Source organism: Carcharodon carcharias, chromosome 6, assembly GCF_017639515.1.
Source record: "Carcharodon carcharias isolate sCarCar2 chromosome 6, sCarCar2.pri, whole genome shotgun sequence".
Lineage (NCBI taxonomy): Eukaryota > Metazoa > Chordata > Chondrichthyes > Lamniformes > Lamnidae > Carcharodon > Carcharodon carcharias.
The window spans coordinates 46,131,179-46,149,709 of record NC_054472.1 but is presented as its reverse complement, the minus strand read 5'-3'; the positions used below and the strand labels follow the sequence as shown (position 1 = coordinate 46,149,709).

General features: G+C 41.1%; 1 protein-coding gene across 1 annotated transcript in view; it reads left to right on the top strand.

Moving 5' to 3' along the window:
• itga9 (integrin, alpha 9) overlaps positions 1–18,531 on the top strand; it is a 570,745-nt gene that overhangs the window by 308,617 nt on the left and 243,597 nt on the right. Inside the window, exon 16 of the mRNA XM_041190128.1 lies at positions 8,258–8,410. Within this exon, the coding sequence (XP_041046062.1) occupies positions 8,258–8,410 (153 nt within the window). The remainder of the gene's footprint in view (positions 1–8,257; positions 8,411–18,531) is intronic.

Sequence of the window (18,531 nt, the reverse complement as noted above, 5' to 3'; positions counted from 1 at the left end):
AAGTTTTCATGCCTTCTGCTGCCAGATTGTCCCGCTTGACCAGATGGACAGCGCCATTATTGTTTCTGTTATAAGCGTGGTAGCTAATTCTAATGCCTTATTGAAGCCTATACTAGGCTCGGCTAGCAAATGCCTTTGGATAGTATCATCTCCAATCCTGCATATCAGCCGGTCTCTCAAAATATCATTAATGGCTGCTCTGTATTCGCAATGCTCAGTTAATGCCTTTAAAATGGTCACATAGTCAGCTATTGTCTCCTCCAGAAGCCTGTACCATTGAACTTGAACTTGAAGCGCTGTATAGTAACTGGGGGTTTTGGTCTCAGGTGGCTCTGCACAATTTTTATTAACTAGTTGAAAGTCTTCGAGTCTGGGGTGCTAGGTGACGTAAGGCTGTGGATCAGCCCGTACGTTTCCCTCCCACATGAGGACATAAGAATTGCTCTCTTCTTCTCCTCCCCTGCGATGTCGTTAGCAGTAAAAAGAACGCTAGGCATTCGACATACCGAGTCCAGTCATCTGAAATGGGGTCGAATGGGTCTGCATAACCCGAACTGCATAATCGTGAACGACTGCAAGGGGACTGCGTTTCCGATAGGCTTTCCCAGTAAAGACAAATTTAGGCGTTTGGCTTACCACAGAATTGCCTTCTATCTGGAGTGTCTTATAATTTCTGTCCACAGCCATTTTTCATGTATTTACCCTTTTAAATGTACTGCTGCTTTAAGAGCAGTCACCTTTTTTAAAACTCTGTCTCTGCAGCTGTTGACTGTTCTCTGCTGGGTTTCGCACTCTTTTTGAGTTTTGGCAGAATCCCTGTGATCGCAGTTCTGCAGGGTTTTAAAACATTTTTAAACTGCAGCACTGCTTCCTGCTTCAATTGCCAACTGCCACCTATTTTATAAGTTAAGTACAGATGGTCTTTCCAATGCTTTGCTCACCTGTCTTGAAATATATTTTCTTTTGTTCTTTATTATTGTCGCCACTTTTATGCTTTGAGTAAATAATCAATTGCTGCTTGTAATCAATAACGGGGAGAGATTGATGTAAGAATAAACAGTGATGGTTTATTGACATGTAGGACAGACACCAGATTGTACATGCTCACTCAGAAACCTCCAGAACTAGACTAACAGTTCCCAGTTGTCCACGCTGTACAGTGGTTCATTAGCGCTGTCACACGATCAGTATACTCGCATTCTCTTAAAGGGACAGGGTACCTCACTTTACCACATTTGCCATGGTCAAATAGTATAAAAAGTGTACGAAATATCCTAATTGGGGCAGAGCTTTTTAATGACATCTGGATAGGAGGCCCTTACCACTCATACATACATCAGGATTAATCCTAAATGCAGGTAGCAGACTTCCTATATTCCATTCAACTCACCAGCTGACTCTGCTGTCATCCATCTTTGTTTCTTCCACATGGAATCACATGATAGTGAAACACACCAATGACTAATGTGCAGAAGGGCATATCCCATGAGGGGAAAATGCATTAAACACATACTCCAGGCATACTGAAACACTAAAGGAAATGTATTCACTTCTATCATGTTTTGTAGGCTGCATTTCTTTCACTGTAGAAACAAAAGTGACAATTGTCTAACAAAATGGCTATTTCCCACTATGCAGTTTTGCCATTGTACTTCAGGAAAGCTGCAATTTCCACAGCAATTGATGTTGTGTTACAAATGGCTGCTTGACAGTCATTGTGCAATAGCCGTTATAGATGTTCACAGAGCAGTTGACCTGGCTGAGTTACAATGTAATAATGCCACTGATTGTGATTGATATTGTGTGTATTACGGTCCTGTCTATGCTCTAATTCCATTATGTAATGTTAAAAATGACATGTATTTATATAGCACCTTTCACAGGATGTGCTAAAGTGGGTTACAGATAATGTAATAATGTACTTTTAAAGTGTAGACGCCATTGTAATATTGGAAAAATACCAGCCAATTTGTGCAAAGCAAGCTCCCAAAAGCAACGATGTGATAACTTATTTTATGATGTTGATTGACAGATAAATATTGCCTAGGACACCAGGGATAATTTCCCTTCTCTTCTTTGAAGAGAAAAATGAAGCATTCCACTGGTCAACTTTGATTTTTATGCTCAAATCCCCAAATGGGACTTGATCCCACAGCCCCCTACCTCAGAAGCAAGAGTGCTGCCAACTGAGCCCTGGCTCACACTTGTAAGTAACAGATATGGGTAAAAATATATATGTTAGTGCCCTGGCACAGAGACTTCCTTGATGGGAGGGCTGATGGAACAAGTGGGTGGTTAGATCAATGTGCTTAATTTGCAGCCCGCACTAATTTCTCGCTTTTATGTTTAACATTTGTAAAATTGGAGTTGCTGCCCTATATGTTAACTTGTCCATTCGGGACCTCCCGAGGCTCTACACTGAGAGCACTAGCTTATATAATCATAGAATCGTTAGAGAACTGAAGGAGGCTATTCAGCTCTCCTTGCCTGTGCTGCCTTTCTGCAAGAGCCACTCAACTAGTCCCGCCTCCTCTGCTTTATCCTGTAGCTCCACAATTTTTAAAAAATCTCTTGAAAATTATCCAATTCTCTTTAGGAGCCCACGAGTGAATCTGCCTCCACCACACTCTCAGGTAGTTTTAAAAAAAAAAATCTTTAATCAGATATGAGCATCGTTGGCATGGCCAGAACTTGTTGTCTTGCCCATCGCCAATTGCTCTTGAGAAGGTGGTGGTGGGCTCCTTTCTTAAACCGCTGCAGTCCATCTGGTGCAGGTACTCTCACGCTGCTGTTATTAATGTTCGAGACACAGCAACAGTGTAGGAATGGGAATGTTGTTCCAAGTCAGGATGATATGTGGCTTTGAGGGGAACTTGCCGGTGGTGTTCCCCTGCTTCTGCTCCCTTGTCCTTGTAAGTGTTGGAGGTCACAGGTTTGGAAGATGCAGTCGAATGAGTTTTTGTGAGTTGCTGCAGTGCCTCTTGTAAATGCTATATACTGCTGCCATTGTGCATTGGTGATGGAGGGAGTGATGGAGTGCTGATCTAGAAGTCTGCTTTGTCCTGGAGTTCCTTGAGTTGGAGCTGCACTCATCCAGGCAAGTGGAGAGTATTCCATTACACTCCTGACCTGTGCCTTGTGCCTTTAGGGAGTTAGGAGGTGAGCTACTTGCTGAGAATTCACAGCCTCCATCTACCAAACCATCTTCCTTTGTGCTAGATATGACTTCAGCAAATGGACAGTTTCCCCTGTTTCCCATTGACTTCAAAATTGCTAGGGCCTCTTGATGCCACACTGGGTCAAATGCTGCCTTGATGTCAAGGGTAGCCACTCTTACCTCACCTCTTGGCCTGAATCTTCTGGTCGGCATGCAGGGAAGAGCCATACTTGACGATGCGTAAAATGACGTGCGGTGACGTCAGGCATGTGTCCCGATGTCGCCACACGTCATTACGATCTTCAGTTTGGCGGGTGCACAGCCAACTGCGAACTGTCAAAGGCCTGTTAAGGCCATTTAAAAACTAATTGAAGTAATTAACAGGGCTGGGCAGGCAAAGAGCCATGGGCATGATGAGGTTTCATGAAAAGCTTATAAATGTAACAAAAATTTTTAGTGAAATTCATTGACATGTCCCAGCTCATGTGATATGTACAAATAATTTAAAAAAAAAATTTTCAGTTTTTCACAATGAAATTAATCTCCCTGAGGCAGCTCCGTGCCTCATGGAGATTTCCGCGCTCGTTCGCACGCATGCATGAAAGAGCTCAGGCCCCAACTCTCCCTCCTCCCCCCGCCTACACAGGTAGTGTGGAGCACTTCTGGGTACACGTCACACTGAGCAGGCCTTAATTGGCCCGCCCACTTAAAATGGCACCGTGCAACTGATCACAGGCGGTGATTGGCTGCGTGCCCACCTGCGCCTGCTCCCACCCAGCCCGTATGACGGGGAGAAAATTCTCTCCCTTGAATTCAGTTCTTTTGTCCATGTTTAAACCAAGGCTTTAAGGAAGACAGGAGCCAAGTACCTGGCAGAATTCAAACTGTGCATTGGTGAGCAGGTTATTGTGGTGTTATGCCACTTGATAGCACTGTTAACAACACCTTCCATCACTTTGCTGATGATCGAGAATAGATTGCGGTAGTAATTGGTCAGAATGGATTTGTTCTGCTTTGTGTGGACAGAACATGCCTGGGAATGTGCATCCCAGATCCTACCCATTTGCTGTGTAAAACAAGTTGTCTTCATGACGCTGTTTGGTTCTTTGCCATTCACTTTAAATCAGTGTCTTCTGGTGCAGCTTGTGAACCTTATCCTATCTCTGGCTATTCCAGGCTAAGACAGCTTTAAAGGCCAACTCTGCAGAGCTCAATTATAAAGTAACCGTCATAACATAGGTATTAGATGATCTTCACCGATAATAGTCTTCATTTTAACCAGAATCTGATTAAATGTTCAGCGAATGCAGACATGTTAGGGATATGGAGCCAGACAAAGGTTGGGAAATTGAGCGATAGGATACAGGATATTGGGATTGGTAGATAAGAAATTGAGAGTTAAACTTGATGTTTCCTGGTTGTTAATACAATGTCAAACAATGTTTTATTGTTTTCTAAAATAGTGTGATTACTGAGTACACTCTATGCTTTGAGATAAATCAGCCCGACACAGAAAGCTGCATTTAATTAGGCATTGACTTGGGATTTTGAACTTTACTTTCCTAATTTAATTAGTGTCAGATCTAATGAGCTAATAACTTTTGATATAATTTAGTTTAAAATAATTATGGAGAACTAGCTGTTGAATGAGTGAAGGTGACAGGAGCTATGAAAGGCATCGATCTAATCATGAAGCTCTAGGGAGAGACGCCAATGAAATTCCAATCTGGTAAACCACTGGGTTTTCACAATGATTTTGAATACAACCTGTTTACGGTTTGGGTTTCAATGATAATTAAACTGATAAATAGGTTCTGGAGCAAAGATACAAGCCTATGGGAATACTAGGGAGATAGACAGATTGAAGATGTAAGGACACTAGTGTGAGATGTGCAAGGGCCAAGGACGTGATAGTTTTAACTTTGTCACTTAGTTGTCAATGCAGTTTAACAGTTTTCCCATCATATTAAACAGTAGGGTTATTTATTTATCCCAAAATTGTATGAGGGTATTTGTTGGCATCTTTTGGATATGAAATATCTCCTTTAGTTCCAGTCTAAGGGCAGTATTTAATGTCCTTTCCTGTAATGAGTTTGGTGGTGGAGAGGGCATTTAATCAGGCAGGAGGGTGGCAGGTGGGGACACCACCACCTTCCCATCTCCACCCTGAATAAATCCATGGCAGAAAGGCCCATGAATGGCCTTTCTGCTCCCTTTGCCAGTTGAGGACCTTAAGTGGGCAGTTAACGCCCGCCTAAGGGCCTGGTCCCATTGTTGCTGGTATTAACCAAAGCAGTGGGTGGGGGCTCGCCACGTGGGGAGCATGACAAGCAAACCCATGCAGGGTTATTTTTAGGCTTCCTGGGGTAAGCATTTATTGCCCATCCCTAATTGCCATTGAGAAGGTGAGCTGCCTTCTTGAACTGTGGCAGTCCCTGTGCTGTTAAGAAGGGAGTTCCAGGATTTTGACCCAGCGACAGTGAAGGAACAGTGATATATCTCCAAGTCAGGGTGGTGAGTGTCAATAAATAGATCTCACAAAGCAAATTTTGTTCCCTGTGCCAAAATTAATAAAAGAGCATTCTTTTATTGCATTGGAGAAGCAAAACCACCACATTATGCGCCATTCCAGGTTGAACATGATGTATGTTCCTGATTAAAGACACTCCCTTACTCTGAAGTGCAGCAGACTACCTGTGGTTAAATAGAAATCCATTTACATGAGCCAACTGCAGCCTGGGAGGAAGAGCGAGGCCATTTTGTTTGGTGGGGGTGGAGGTTGGTTGCAGGAATGGAGTGGGGTGCAGCTGAAGTGGGGCAGGCTTTAACTTGCTCCCAGGTGAGAAGATAATAGGTTGGCGGCCATGTTAATTCCCCACTAGAATTTTGAGTATGGAACTCACAAATATCCATGTTGATGGGAACTCTTCCTTTCGATTTGGAAAATTTAGAATAAATGACACTCATCAAAAGAATACATTGTTTATTCATTGTTTAACCAATTGCTCCAAGGAACACAAAGGCTTTGAGTACCCTGTGGGTCATGACTGCTGTAATATGAGATTTACACCCTTAAACTTTGCTTTTAGCCAGTTGGGGAGAAATTTTTATCTTAGAAGTGTTTAACCATGTCCCTTTAGCAATGAGCTAAATAAGGTGGAACCACTGAGTTATAATAGAGAGGCAATGACTTGGACTTGCTGCCTATGAGGGTGGTGGAAGCAGATATAATCAATGATTTCTAGAGGAAATTGGATAAGCTTTTGAGGGGAATAAACTTGGATGGCTACAGGGGTAAATTGGGGCAATGGAATTGATTGAATCAAACAGCAATCAGCCAATCATTGGAATGTACGGCCTACTACCTGGCATTGCACCTGCTCTGAAATTCATAACTGACATTGCTCAATTATGTGGAAGGCAAAATGTCTTTTTGGACTGATGACAGCACCTTGTTAGTCGAATAGTTGTCGCAAAGTAGGGGTACAAGAAAGTAGAGTTGAGGCTACAATCAGATCAGCTATGGTCTTATCAAATTGCAGAGCAGGTGCAAGGGGCCACATGACCGACTCTTCCTAATTTTTGTGTTTATATGTTTGGAGACTTTACATGACTTATATATTGATAGCAACACCATGTCTTTGTGCTCATTTTACATTGCGGGCTTATTTACAAATGTGCCACTGAAGGAAGTCATTAGCATGTGCGCCGTATTGTTATATCATGGTAATATAGACATGCCACCATTTTCTGAATCTGTATTCATTGAACTTATGAATTTAGCAACTCATACATTTGAGTTCAGTTTAATGACTTTGTGTATGTCCAAATAGATGGTGGAACCATGGAACCCCCTCTGCATAGAGCTTTTTGTCAGTTTGCACAAGTGACATTTTCTACTAACAGGATGCTGCTGTCAGTCCAAGCAGATGTTCTGCCTCCCACAAAATTGAGCAACATCATGGATGAACTTCAGTGCCGGTGTGATAGGCTGTACATCCTAACGATTGGCTGACTGAATCAAACAACATGTTCCTCTGGCTGTTTGTAATAGGTAGAGTTCAGACCGTATTCAACCAGCACGTGCTTGCAAAACCCAAACAAAACGTCTATTGTTAGATGTGGTTCCGTGATTGGGCAGCATCTGCTGAACAATGAGAGTGTGCTGAAAGCTACACTAACAACCAGTTTAAGATAATCAGTTGAGCTCATAATGTGGCTTAGTTATGCTTGCTCGAAGCAATATACGTTCATGTGCAGGAACCTGTTCTCTACAAACAAACAGAACATGTTAAAATCTTGTGCCTTATTTGAATTACCAGGAGCTTGGGGAACCTGTAGTTCCCTGTTGCTTTCTCCATGCCAATGTCTCGGCCAATCAATCAGCACTCTTTTCTCCTGTAGTACATATCATTGTGACCATTTGAAATTTGGCATTCTTGCATTTGCCCTGATGAGTGCAAGGCAAAATGCTTCAGCAACATGTCTCTTTTCCCTCTGTTGTTGTTTTTTAACCTTCCCTTGTGGCATCTTGCTGAGGACTTAACATCATATTTAGATTCAGAATAGGACACAGAGCTACATGGAGGGATGGAGGTTTGTATTCTTGGCTTCAGTGATGTATAAAGGTCATTTCAGCACTTTCAACCCATTAGAACTGTGGATAAAATCAGCTGCTACAATCAAAGCGTTTTGCATTGTTAAAGCTCGTCCAGCTGAAAAAGATAGAGGCAAGATATTTGAAACACTCTGGAACAGTCTTATGTTTAAAGCATTTAAAACAATTTCATTCCCTTTTTTTCGCTCTAATTTGTGGCTTGTGTTGGCCATTGGTTCCAATAGTTTCTGGTGAGTAAGTGCTGTTTTGTTAAACAATATGAATGCCTTCGTGGTTGTTGATCTGCAAATATTCCCCAATTTTCTCAGATTTTCTTATTAGAGTTTCCTCTCGTGCCAAAATGCAATAGATACTGGAAATCTGTTTTTCTCTCTCCACAGATGCTGCCAGAACTGCTGAGTATTACCAACATTTTCTGTTTTTATTCCTGCTTTGCCTTGATGTGAAATTTCTTAAGACAACCATTGACTTTTTTTCTACAGCGTGAAGTGAAGGATGTGATAACACCAATTGTCTTTGAAGTGACATACAACTTGGGCAAGCACAAAATTTCTGGAAAATCTGAGAAGGAGCTTCCAGCTTTAAAACCAATCCTGCGCTGGAGGAAGGGACATAAGCTGGCTCAGCAGAACCAGGTATTCTTTGGTTACAATATTGCAGTACAATAGATGCCATATTTCCTGTTCTTTGTATGCACGTGTTACTATAGTTTTTCGATTAAATGTGAGTTTGAAGCAGACTCATATCATGGTCAGCAACAGGTAAATCCATCCACAGTAACCCCTTGAGGGCAGTAATAACTCTTCTATGCCCAAACCAAACACCATAAGCTCAGTGTTTAACTTCATTCCACAGATCCTGGAATTTGATCGCTCTTTATCTGAAGCTTCACTTTCTGACAGAGTGACGTTTTGACAATAATTCACCAATATCATTTCAGCAGATGTTTCATAAGATTAGAAGCCTGGCAAAGCCTTTGAGAGATTAACAGGTTAATGAAGATCTCCTGTTAATAACTAGTCACAAAGCAACCCTTTACAGTGCCATCCAGTACTGAAAATAATTTAGACAATTTCGATAATGGTCTAATTTCGGTTGTGATGGATGGATGGATTGTGGCTATGAAGTGCAGAATCTTGTTGAGTGATTATCTTTGATCTGACTGTGAAGGAGAAGTGTATTATTTCACTTCACGATGGTCATGTGATTTTTTTCACCCAGTATTATTTCAGAACAAATAGTTAACTTATGTTTATATTATCTTTGCTGGTTTAATCTGCCTTTGGCACAGAGTTCAGATAGATTTTATGTATTACAGATGAGAAAAAGCATTCAAGATTGTATAGATTTGCCCCCTTTCTTTGCTAGATTAGTTCCAATGTACCTAACTTCTCCCCCACCTCGCCCTACTTCTTGGAAGAGGGAAAAAAAACTAAAAATGTGAAGGCAATTCAGGAATCTGTTAAAAATTGCTCTCCAACTTCTCATAGGTTGATCAGGTAAACCTGGGAATGGCTCCAACACTATAAGAAAAATAAGAATGACACACCCAAACTCACTCTTTACTTTTGCTCCCTCACTTCAAACTATCTATTTGTGTATTATTTATTCCTTTTAATGCCTTTGAAGCCCTGAATCGGTTCCCCACCAAGTCTACTCCTCTCTGGCATATCCAAACCCAAGGCATGAAGTCTATCTCCATAGCTCATTGCATGCAAACTGAAGATCATGTTTGGTGCTCTTCCCTATACCATCTCCAAGCCAAAGCGTCCTTTTGAGGTACCACACTATCCAAGTCAGATTGCTATCTACTCCTTTCTTCTAAGATGCCAACTCTATTGCACAATTTAGTATTATGTGTGAATTTAATAACTGTACTAAATATTCCCTGCACCAGATAGTCACTAGATGTTATCGAACATAAGTAGAGCTAATATCAAATCATGGGGCATCCCATAAATGACTCCATTGGGAAGTAGGTCCATTTAAAATCAAATTTTGCTTATAGATATTTAACTAACCAGAAAACTACAGGGCATTCAGCCTAACATCAGTGGTGGGAAAACTTTTAGAGGCAATAATTCAGGAAAGTGTAATTGCCATTTTTAAAATTGGCTAATAAATGAAAGCCAACATAGATTTGTTAAAGGTAAATCATGTTTGACTAACTTGATTGAGCTCTTTAATAAGGTACAGGAAAGGGTTAACGAGGATAGTGCAGTTGGTGGTAAAATATAAGGACTTTCATAAAGCATTTGACAAAGTACCACATAATAAACTTGATAATAAAATTGAAGCATATGGGATTAAAGGGGCATGGTTACAAAATTGGCTAAGGCAGAGTGTTAAGGTGAACAGTGTTTTGTAGACTGGAAGAAAGCTTACAATGGTATTCTTCAGGGGCTGGTATTAGGGACACTGCTTTTTTTAATACATATTAATTATCTGAATTTGTATACAGGGCATACTTCAAAGTTTTGATGACATGAAACTCAGAAATATAGTAAACAATGAGGAGGATAATAACAGACTTCAGGGGCACATTTGGACTGGTGAAAAGAGATACACATACAGGTGAAATTAAACACAGAAGGTTGAAGTGATACATTTTGTTAGGGAGAATGAAGAGAGCCAATGGTCCAATCTTAAATGGGGTGGAGATCTGGGAGCATATATGCACAAATATTTGAAGGCAGCAGGGTAAGTTGTGTATGTACTTTGAGAAATATCATGGAATCCTCAGATTTATTAATATAGGCAATCAGTGAGAAATTCAGTGGTGTGATGCTACGCAGACTTACCTCCATTCTATGGTGGCAAGCAGTGCTGCTGGTCATGATGTGTGCAGCCAGCATGATGTGGACTCTCAGCTGCATTCTCTGCGTGCCCCCAGGCACATGAAAACAGTGATATCCTGACATCACACAACCAAGCCTGTGACATCAGGATGCCAATATTGAACACGCAGAACCTAGCAATATCTGCGATGTCCACTCTATAAAGAGTAAGAGGAAGAGCTTTGGAGTAGTTTGATTTAAAAGACCTTGCCTGGAAAGAGTCGGTAAGTACTCAGGAGTGTTTTTGAAGGTGTGTTTGTGTATTTGCCAGAGAGTGTTGCCACATGCTCATTGGGATAGCAGAGGAAAAAAAAATAGGCTGAAACAAAAGAGGACAGCAATGACAGGACTTCTGGGTCTGCAACACCACAGGGAATTGGAGCAGAGGCTGTGGAGAGGGCAAGCTGCACTCCATTCCCTCTGCCAACTTGGAGGCAGATTACTTTGTGCTCCTTGATAGTGACAGGTCGCTGTCTGGCAGGCCAGCCAATGCACCCAGCATCTTGGTGTGCATGCCCCATTGAGGTCCTCGTCTGAATCCTCTGCTGCAAGAACTCACCTGCATCCTTGCCCTCCAGAGAGCTGGCCCACGATTCATTCTTTAGTCTGCAGCCAGGCAGAAGGTACTCATGGCTAGATGACTCAATGTGTATTGACCCCAACTCCATAGTAAGGTACATAAGGTGACTGGTGCTGCGAATGTCAGATCAATTGATCAAAGCTGTTGCTCTGTCTCTCCCTCTTTGGGCTGTTGTGGCTGGGTGTCTGAAAGCAGGTTACATAGAAGGGAAAGGTTTATCTGAGGTCAGGGGGAGTGAAGTAGAAAGCAAGGGGTGCATTGTCACACCATCACTGACTTGCTCATCATGCCAAGTAGCAGGATGGATGTGTACCTGCAGTTGAGAAGAGCATAAGGCAGAAATATGCCATCAACCTCAATGTTCTCAGTGATGTCAGATGCAACAGGTCCCAATGAGAACCACCTCCTCCGTAGGGCTCAGGAGATGCAGGCATTCTTGTCTACCATCAGTTCCATTCTCCTCCCTTCCATTGTGTGCCACCTTGCCCTGCAGAATGTCAGTGGTTGTGTAGTGCTGTGTTTGGGTGATGTGCCTGCCATAGCTAAATAATGTATAAACATCTAGGGGTGGGTTTGAGGCTAGAAGCGTTGGTAGATGTATGAGGCTGGGGTGCAGTATCTGAATGTTAGGTGTAAGTTCTGAATTCCAGGGACTGGTGCCTGGTGAGTGATGACAATGTGATGCATTGAACAGCATGAGTGGCTGGTGGAGCTATGAGTAGGAGATGTCACTTCAAAATGTATTCACTGACCTTGATCACCCTCAGAAGATTATTAGACTTCTTGTGACTCTGCTGCCAAGCTCTTGGGTCCAGATTCTGAGAATTGACCTTCCTGGCCACCTGCTCCCACTTTGTTCTGAGTGGTTTTAAGGGTCTCCTATGGATTCACAGTGTCTGTCTCCTTCTGCTCACGTGCTGCATGATTTTCTTCAGCATTGCATCAATTAGTCTGGATTCTTCTGCGTTGTTCTTCAGCATTTTCCACTGTGGTAATCTTTTTTAACCAACTTTCATTTAAGAGGCAGCCTGCTTGTTCAGAAAAGCCTGTGGACCCCGTTTCCAGAAATCATACTGATTGAATTTTGTAGCCATTGAGTATAAAGAAAAGGAAGTTTGCTAAATGTTTATAAAACATTGGCTAGGCCTCAGCTAGAGTATTGTGTTCAATTCTTGTTGTCACGCTTAAGGAAGGATACTGAGGGCTTATAGAGGGTATGGAACCAGGAATAGGGTCTTCAGTTATGTGGAGAGACTGAGTTGTTCTCCCTGGAGTAGGGAGATTTAATAGAAGTGTTTGAAATCATGAACTGTTTTGATAGAGCAAATAAAGAGAAACTGTTTCCAGTGACAGAAGGGTCAATAACCAGAGGACACAGATTTAAGGTGATAAGAAAAAGATCTAGAAGTGATATGACTTTTTAATGCAGCATGGTATGATGACTTGGAGCACATGGCTTAAAAAGATGGTTGGGAGCAGATTCAAAAGTAACTTTCAAAAGAGAATTGAATAAATATTTGAAAGGGTAAAATGTACAAGGTTGTGGGGAAAAAAGCAGGGGGATTAGCACTAGTGCTCTTTCAAAGAGCTGGCACAGGAACAATGGGCCAAATGGTAGCCTCCTGTGCTGTATCATTCTATGATATTATTTTTGTGATCCCTTACACCATGGAACTTAATTTTTGTACAGAGCCCCTTTTGCAGAACATTATCAAAAGCTTTTTGGAAACCCAATTAGATTATGTGCACTGTATCTCCCTGATAGACTGTTGAAAAGCTGGATCACACACGTTATGATGTTGCTTTGAGTGCCCCTTATCACACCAAGTGTTCTGGATGACCATTACTAGTATTACTAATGGTGCTTTCCATTAACTTGCTCACCAGAAAGGTTCAATGCATTCAGCTATACTATCCATGTTATATTTTTGATCCTTTTTTAAACAAGAACATCTATCTCTGTTATCTGTCACTTCTCTTCTTCTCAATGAATTATTGATAATATTGACCAGGCAATCACACATGACCTCTGCCATTACTTTCAAGGTGACAAGCGTGTTTTATCTGCCATGTACGCCACATGGCACCAAGCCTGTCTGCAGCTGTGTGAAAACCAGGAGCAGTGGGATGAGGCCCTTAAGTGGTCATTAGTTAACCACTTAAGGACCTCAATTGGCAGGAAGGTTGACCATGGACCTTCCTGCCCAGAACTTAATTCTAGCAGAGGTGGGAAGGTTCCATTATGGCACCATCCTGCCTAAGTAAATGCCCTTCCTGCCTCCAAGTTCGCCACCGCAAGAGCACAAGATTCCAGCCATAGATGCCACTGATTAATATCCTCTTACTTAAAAGAATTTTCTAATTACCAATATTAGTTTCAAAGAGGATACTTGTAGCACACAACTTTTAATGTATCCCATTTTCTTTAAAACACTGAAGGTTATGAAAAATTAGGAAGAGGAAGAAAAAACATTGACTAATGCAGAATTCTAAATGATAATGAGAGCATGGCAACAGAGTTGGAACAGATACTTAGCTGTCTGAAAGTTGAATTGGGCTCATTGTGTAGCAGATAAAACTGAAGTTCAAATGGGTTACTTGCACATCTCAGAGGAAATAATCAAATCTACATTAAAAGGATTCAAGGTGGAAAAAGTGAGAGACAGATTTAATTTACCTTAGGGTACTGAAAGTAATGGCAGAGGTCAATATTATCAATAATTCATTGAGAAGAAGGGAAGTGACAGATAACAGAGATGGATGTTCTTGTTTAAAAAAGGATCAAAATTATAACATGGAAAGTATAACTGAATGCATTGAACCTTTCTGGTGAGCAAGTTAATGGAAAACATCATTAGTAATACTAGTAATGGTCATCCAGAACACTTGGTGTGATAAGGGGCACTCAAAGCAACATCATAACATGTGTGATCCAGCTTTTCAACAGTCTATCAGGGAGATACAGTGCACACAATCTAATTGGGTTTCCAAAAAGCTTTTGATAATGTTCTGGGACTCTGTACAAAAATTAAGTTCATGGTGTAAGGGATCACAAAAAAAGAATCATAGAATGATACAGCACAGGAGGCTGCCATATTTGGCCCATCGTTCCTGTGCCAGTTCTTTGAAAGAGCACGAGTGCCAGTCCCCCTGCTTTTTTCCCACAACCTTGTCTATTTTCCCCTTTCAAGTATTTATTCAATTCTCTTTTGAAAGTTACTTTTGAATCTGCTCCCAACCACCTTTTTAAGCCATGTGCTCCAAGTCATCATACCATGCTGCATTAAAAAATCATATCACTTCTAGATCTTTTTCTTATCACCTTAAATCTGTGTCCTCTGATTATTGACCCTTCTGTCACTGGAAACAGTTTCTCTTTATTTGCTCTATCAAAACAGTTCATGATTTCAAACACCTCTATTAAATCTCCCTACTCCAGGGAGAACAACGCAATCTTGGTCGGGGTGGGGGTCCCCTGAGCCTCGGCTGTAATTCCTTGTATGCTCAAAAATGTCGCCAAAAGGGAAAATTTGAGGTTTGCATAATTTCATCGCTCCATCATGCACAGCTTAAATGTGGGATAATCATCAGAGTAGAGGGATTAACACCCTGGTTACTTATAGAGGTTTCATGGGCTCCCACTTTAACTTCAGCAAGAGACCAGAGGAGCCCCCAGAGATATTGGTGTAAATAACTTTGGGAATATGGTGTGTCTACCATGAAGATGCACCATAACCAGAAAAACCCTTCTGGAATTTCAGGGCTTAGGATTGTCTTGGTGCCTACAATATTTGTGAAGGCTAAAATCCATCCCCTTGAGCTATTGCCCGCATTTTCCGGATCGTTGGTGACTGTACCCTAAATATTGGTGTTGGAATGGTACTAAATGATTAATTGAGGGTACAGAGTGTTTCCAGAAGTATTTACTCCCGTTTGTTTGCACCCAATTGCCCAGATTTTTCTATCAAGAATGATGCTAATGGTACTCACCATGACTTAGTTGAACTCAACATTCAATTACATTTGTACTTGCATGGTAGACATGAACTCAAGTCACCAAAGAAAATTAGGATATGTCCATTTCAACCTTAGTGGCATTTTTAACAAAGTGATAAATTTTATTTACTTCTAAACAACTTCTCTGGCACTGAATATTAACTTACAAATTTGAAGTCTCATTCCTTCAACCTTTAATTGTTGTTGAAGATTTAAAGAAAGGATAATCTTTTAAAACTTCTGTCACTTTTTCTCATTTTCTTAATCCAATCTACTTACCCTCTCTTTATTTTGCTTCTGCACCTGATTTGAAATTGAAATTTGAAATCACTATTCTTACACTTCCAGGTTCAGACACTGTGCCAGTCATTAATAATGCTTCATTCTGATTGGTTAAGGAGATACACAGTTGCTTGCCCTGTTTACACAGGTTACAGCAAATTACCATGCAAAAGCTCATTGAATTTAAAGTGTCAAGGGCATGTATGGGAATGTCTAAGTTTTTCTAACATTTAAAAAAACTATTAAAGGCTTTAAAATGTCCCTGAAAGCCTCACAATCTATTGGGCATTTTTGAAATAGCATCATGTCTGATTTGAGTTACATTATACTGCAGCATAACTCAGGTCTATTGGGAAATTGTAATGGGAAGACATGACACCAACTGACATTAGTGGTTGAGGATGTCAAGTTGGCATCTCTTCACATTTATGCCTAGATGACAGTACGGTATAGTGACGCTTTACAACTGTCAAAAGGCTGCTCTCTGCTCGAACCTGATGAGGTACAGAGCCAATTATTAACAACTTAACATACAGGCCAAATAAAATACTGATGCTTTAAACATTCTTGTTTAAATTTTTCTTGCTCAACAATGACAGGCTCTTGAACAAAAATTCTTTACATTAGAACAGTGTTGCTTAGATAGAGCTTGTGACAACATACAGATGTAATTTCCAATCTCTGAAAGTGAGCAGTGCAACTCCAAAAGGTGCCCGTTGCAATTTGAGAACTTATTCATAGTTACAGTAACTGAGGAAATTCAAGATGTTTGTTGATTTCCTTGGTATTCTGGAATTCACTTAGCTGTAGCTGAAGTATTGTTCTCTGTCCTTTTTAAAAATACAAGTCGAAGAACTTCCAATTTTGAAAAAGGCAATTAGTATTCAATATGCTCCCCAGATGCCCTTACACCCTCAGGATATTTGCATTAGAACTCTAGCATGACTTGCTTAATATTGTGTCCATTAATTGATTTAAGTCAGATGCCAAACTTTACAAATGACAAGTGCAATCAACGTGGAGAGGAATTGGTTCCTATTAATAATTTGGAATCACCTTCAGATAAATGACCTTTTTATTGAAGAAAAAGTTCAGAATAGTTTGGAACACTTAGTTTGAAACACTTCTTGTGCTGCAGATAACTAATTGATGGCACTATTGATTCCCACAAGGAATTTGATCCTGTTCACAACACCATTACATTAATGGGAAAATATAATGGTTATTCTCTGAGCTTGTTTCCGACTGTCTTTCACTGAAAGGCGTCTTGATTCAAGCTGAGCCACCTTACCCACAATTTCTCCTTTATTTCATTGGCTGAAAGGCTCCATCCATATTAAGAGCTAATTTTTTCTAGTCTTCGGGCAAGAAATTGAGCTGGTTAGCACCTGTTTTTTTTGGGTATTATGACTGGCCTTAAAACTCCAAAATGTCACTTGCATCACACAGATGCACTGTGGGGTGAATCACACTGGAAACCACATTGGTGCAGGTATCAATATGTGTACAGTGAATATGTAAAACTGGCATTCAGCATGCAATATTGGTTTGATGCTAGCAGTGCCATTTTAGAGCTCAACACTCCAGCCATTTCCCTCTCTTAACTTCAGGTATTCAGCAGCAGGAAAGACATCAGCACTAAATAAAGTGATTATCAGCAACTTGCAGGTTAGTTATTGGTTGATTTCATCTGGCAGTTATGATAATTCTACAAGTGTTGTAGAATCATCGTAACTGCCAGACGAAATCAACCAATAACTAACCTGCAAGTTGCTGATAATCACTTTATTTAGTGTTGATGTCTTTCCTGCTGCTGAATACCTGGTTCTTTTTATAGTTGTTTCAAGTTGCAAAAGTATACAGGAAGTAATGTGGCAGCTGCTGAAGGATGTTTTCCTGACTTCAAGGCTTCTGTACAAATCAGATGCTCCCAGACATAGGTACAGTGGTCGGCATTCCCCCGGAATAAAGCATAACTGGAAGAATGAACAAAGAGGACATGCAAGTAGGACAAGCTTCTGCAATCGAGAGGAGGAGAAGGGGTGTATATGGGCTCTCAGCAAGAGACCATATCTACTTCAGGTTGTTCAGGGAGCAATTCTCTGACCTGAACCTCAGTAGGAAACAATGGATGTTATTTAGTGAAGGTGATTGGTGTCACTTCTGCCAGCAAGCTGCTTCACTCCCTTTGGGGAATGCCCACCGATTTGCCACTTAGGTACTTAAAAGTAGTGGTGGGCCTTTCCAGGATCAAGGAATAGAATCTAGAACCATAGAATCATAGAATCTAGAACCATAGAAAATTTACAACACAGAAGGAGGCCATTCGGCCCATCTTGTCCATGCCAGCCCGAGGACACCCAGGTGCCCTTTCTAATCCCACCTTCCTTCACCCGGCCCATAGCCCTGCAGTTTACAGCACCTTAGGTGCAGATCCAGGTACTTTTTAAAAGAATTTAAAGTTTCTGCCTCTACCACCAACTTGGGCAGCGAATTCCAGACACCCACGACCCTCTGTGTAAAAAAGTTCTTCCTCATGTCCCCCCTACACCTTCTGCCACTTTTTTTGAATTTATGTCTCCTGGTTCTAGAATTTTCCACCAAGGGAAACAATTTCACCTATTCCCCTCATAACTTTGGACACATCAATCAAGTCACCTCTCAGCCTTCTTTGTTCTAAGGAAAATAACCCCAACCTATCCAATTCTCCTCGTAGCTACACTTTTCTAACCCTGGCAACATTCTTGTAAACCTCCTCTGCACTCTCTCCAGAGCTATTACGTCCTCCCTGTAATGTGACCAGAACTGCAATACTCCAGTTGTGGCCTCACCAGTGTTTTATACAATTCCAACATTATATCCTTACTTTTATATTCTATACCTCTGCCAATGAAGGAGAGCATTCCATATGCCTTCTTTACAACCTTGTCTACTTGAACTAGTGCCTTCAAGGACCTGTGTACTTGAAAGCCAAAATCTCTCATTTCATCTACCCCTCTTAGTATGGTCCCATTTATTGCGTAATCCCTGTAACTGTTTGACCTCCTTAAGTGCATGACCT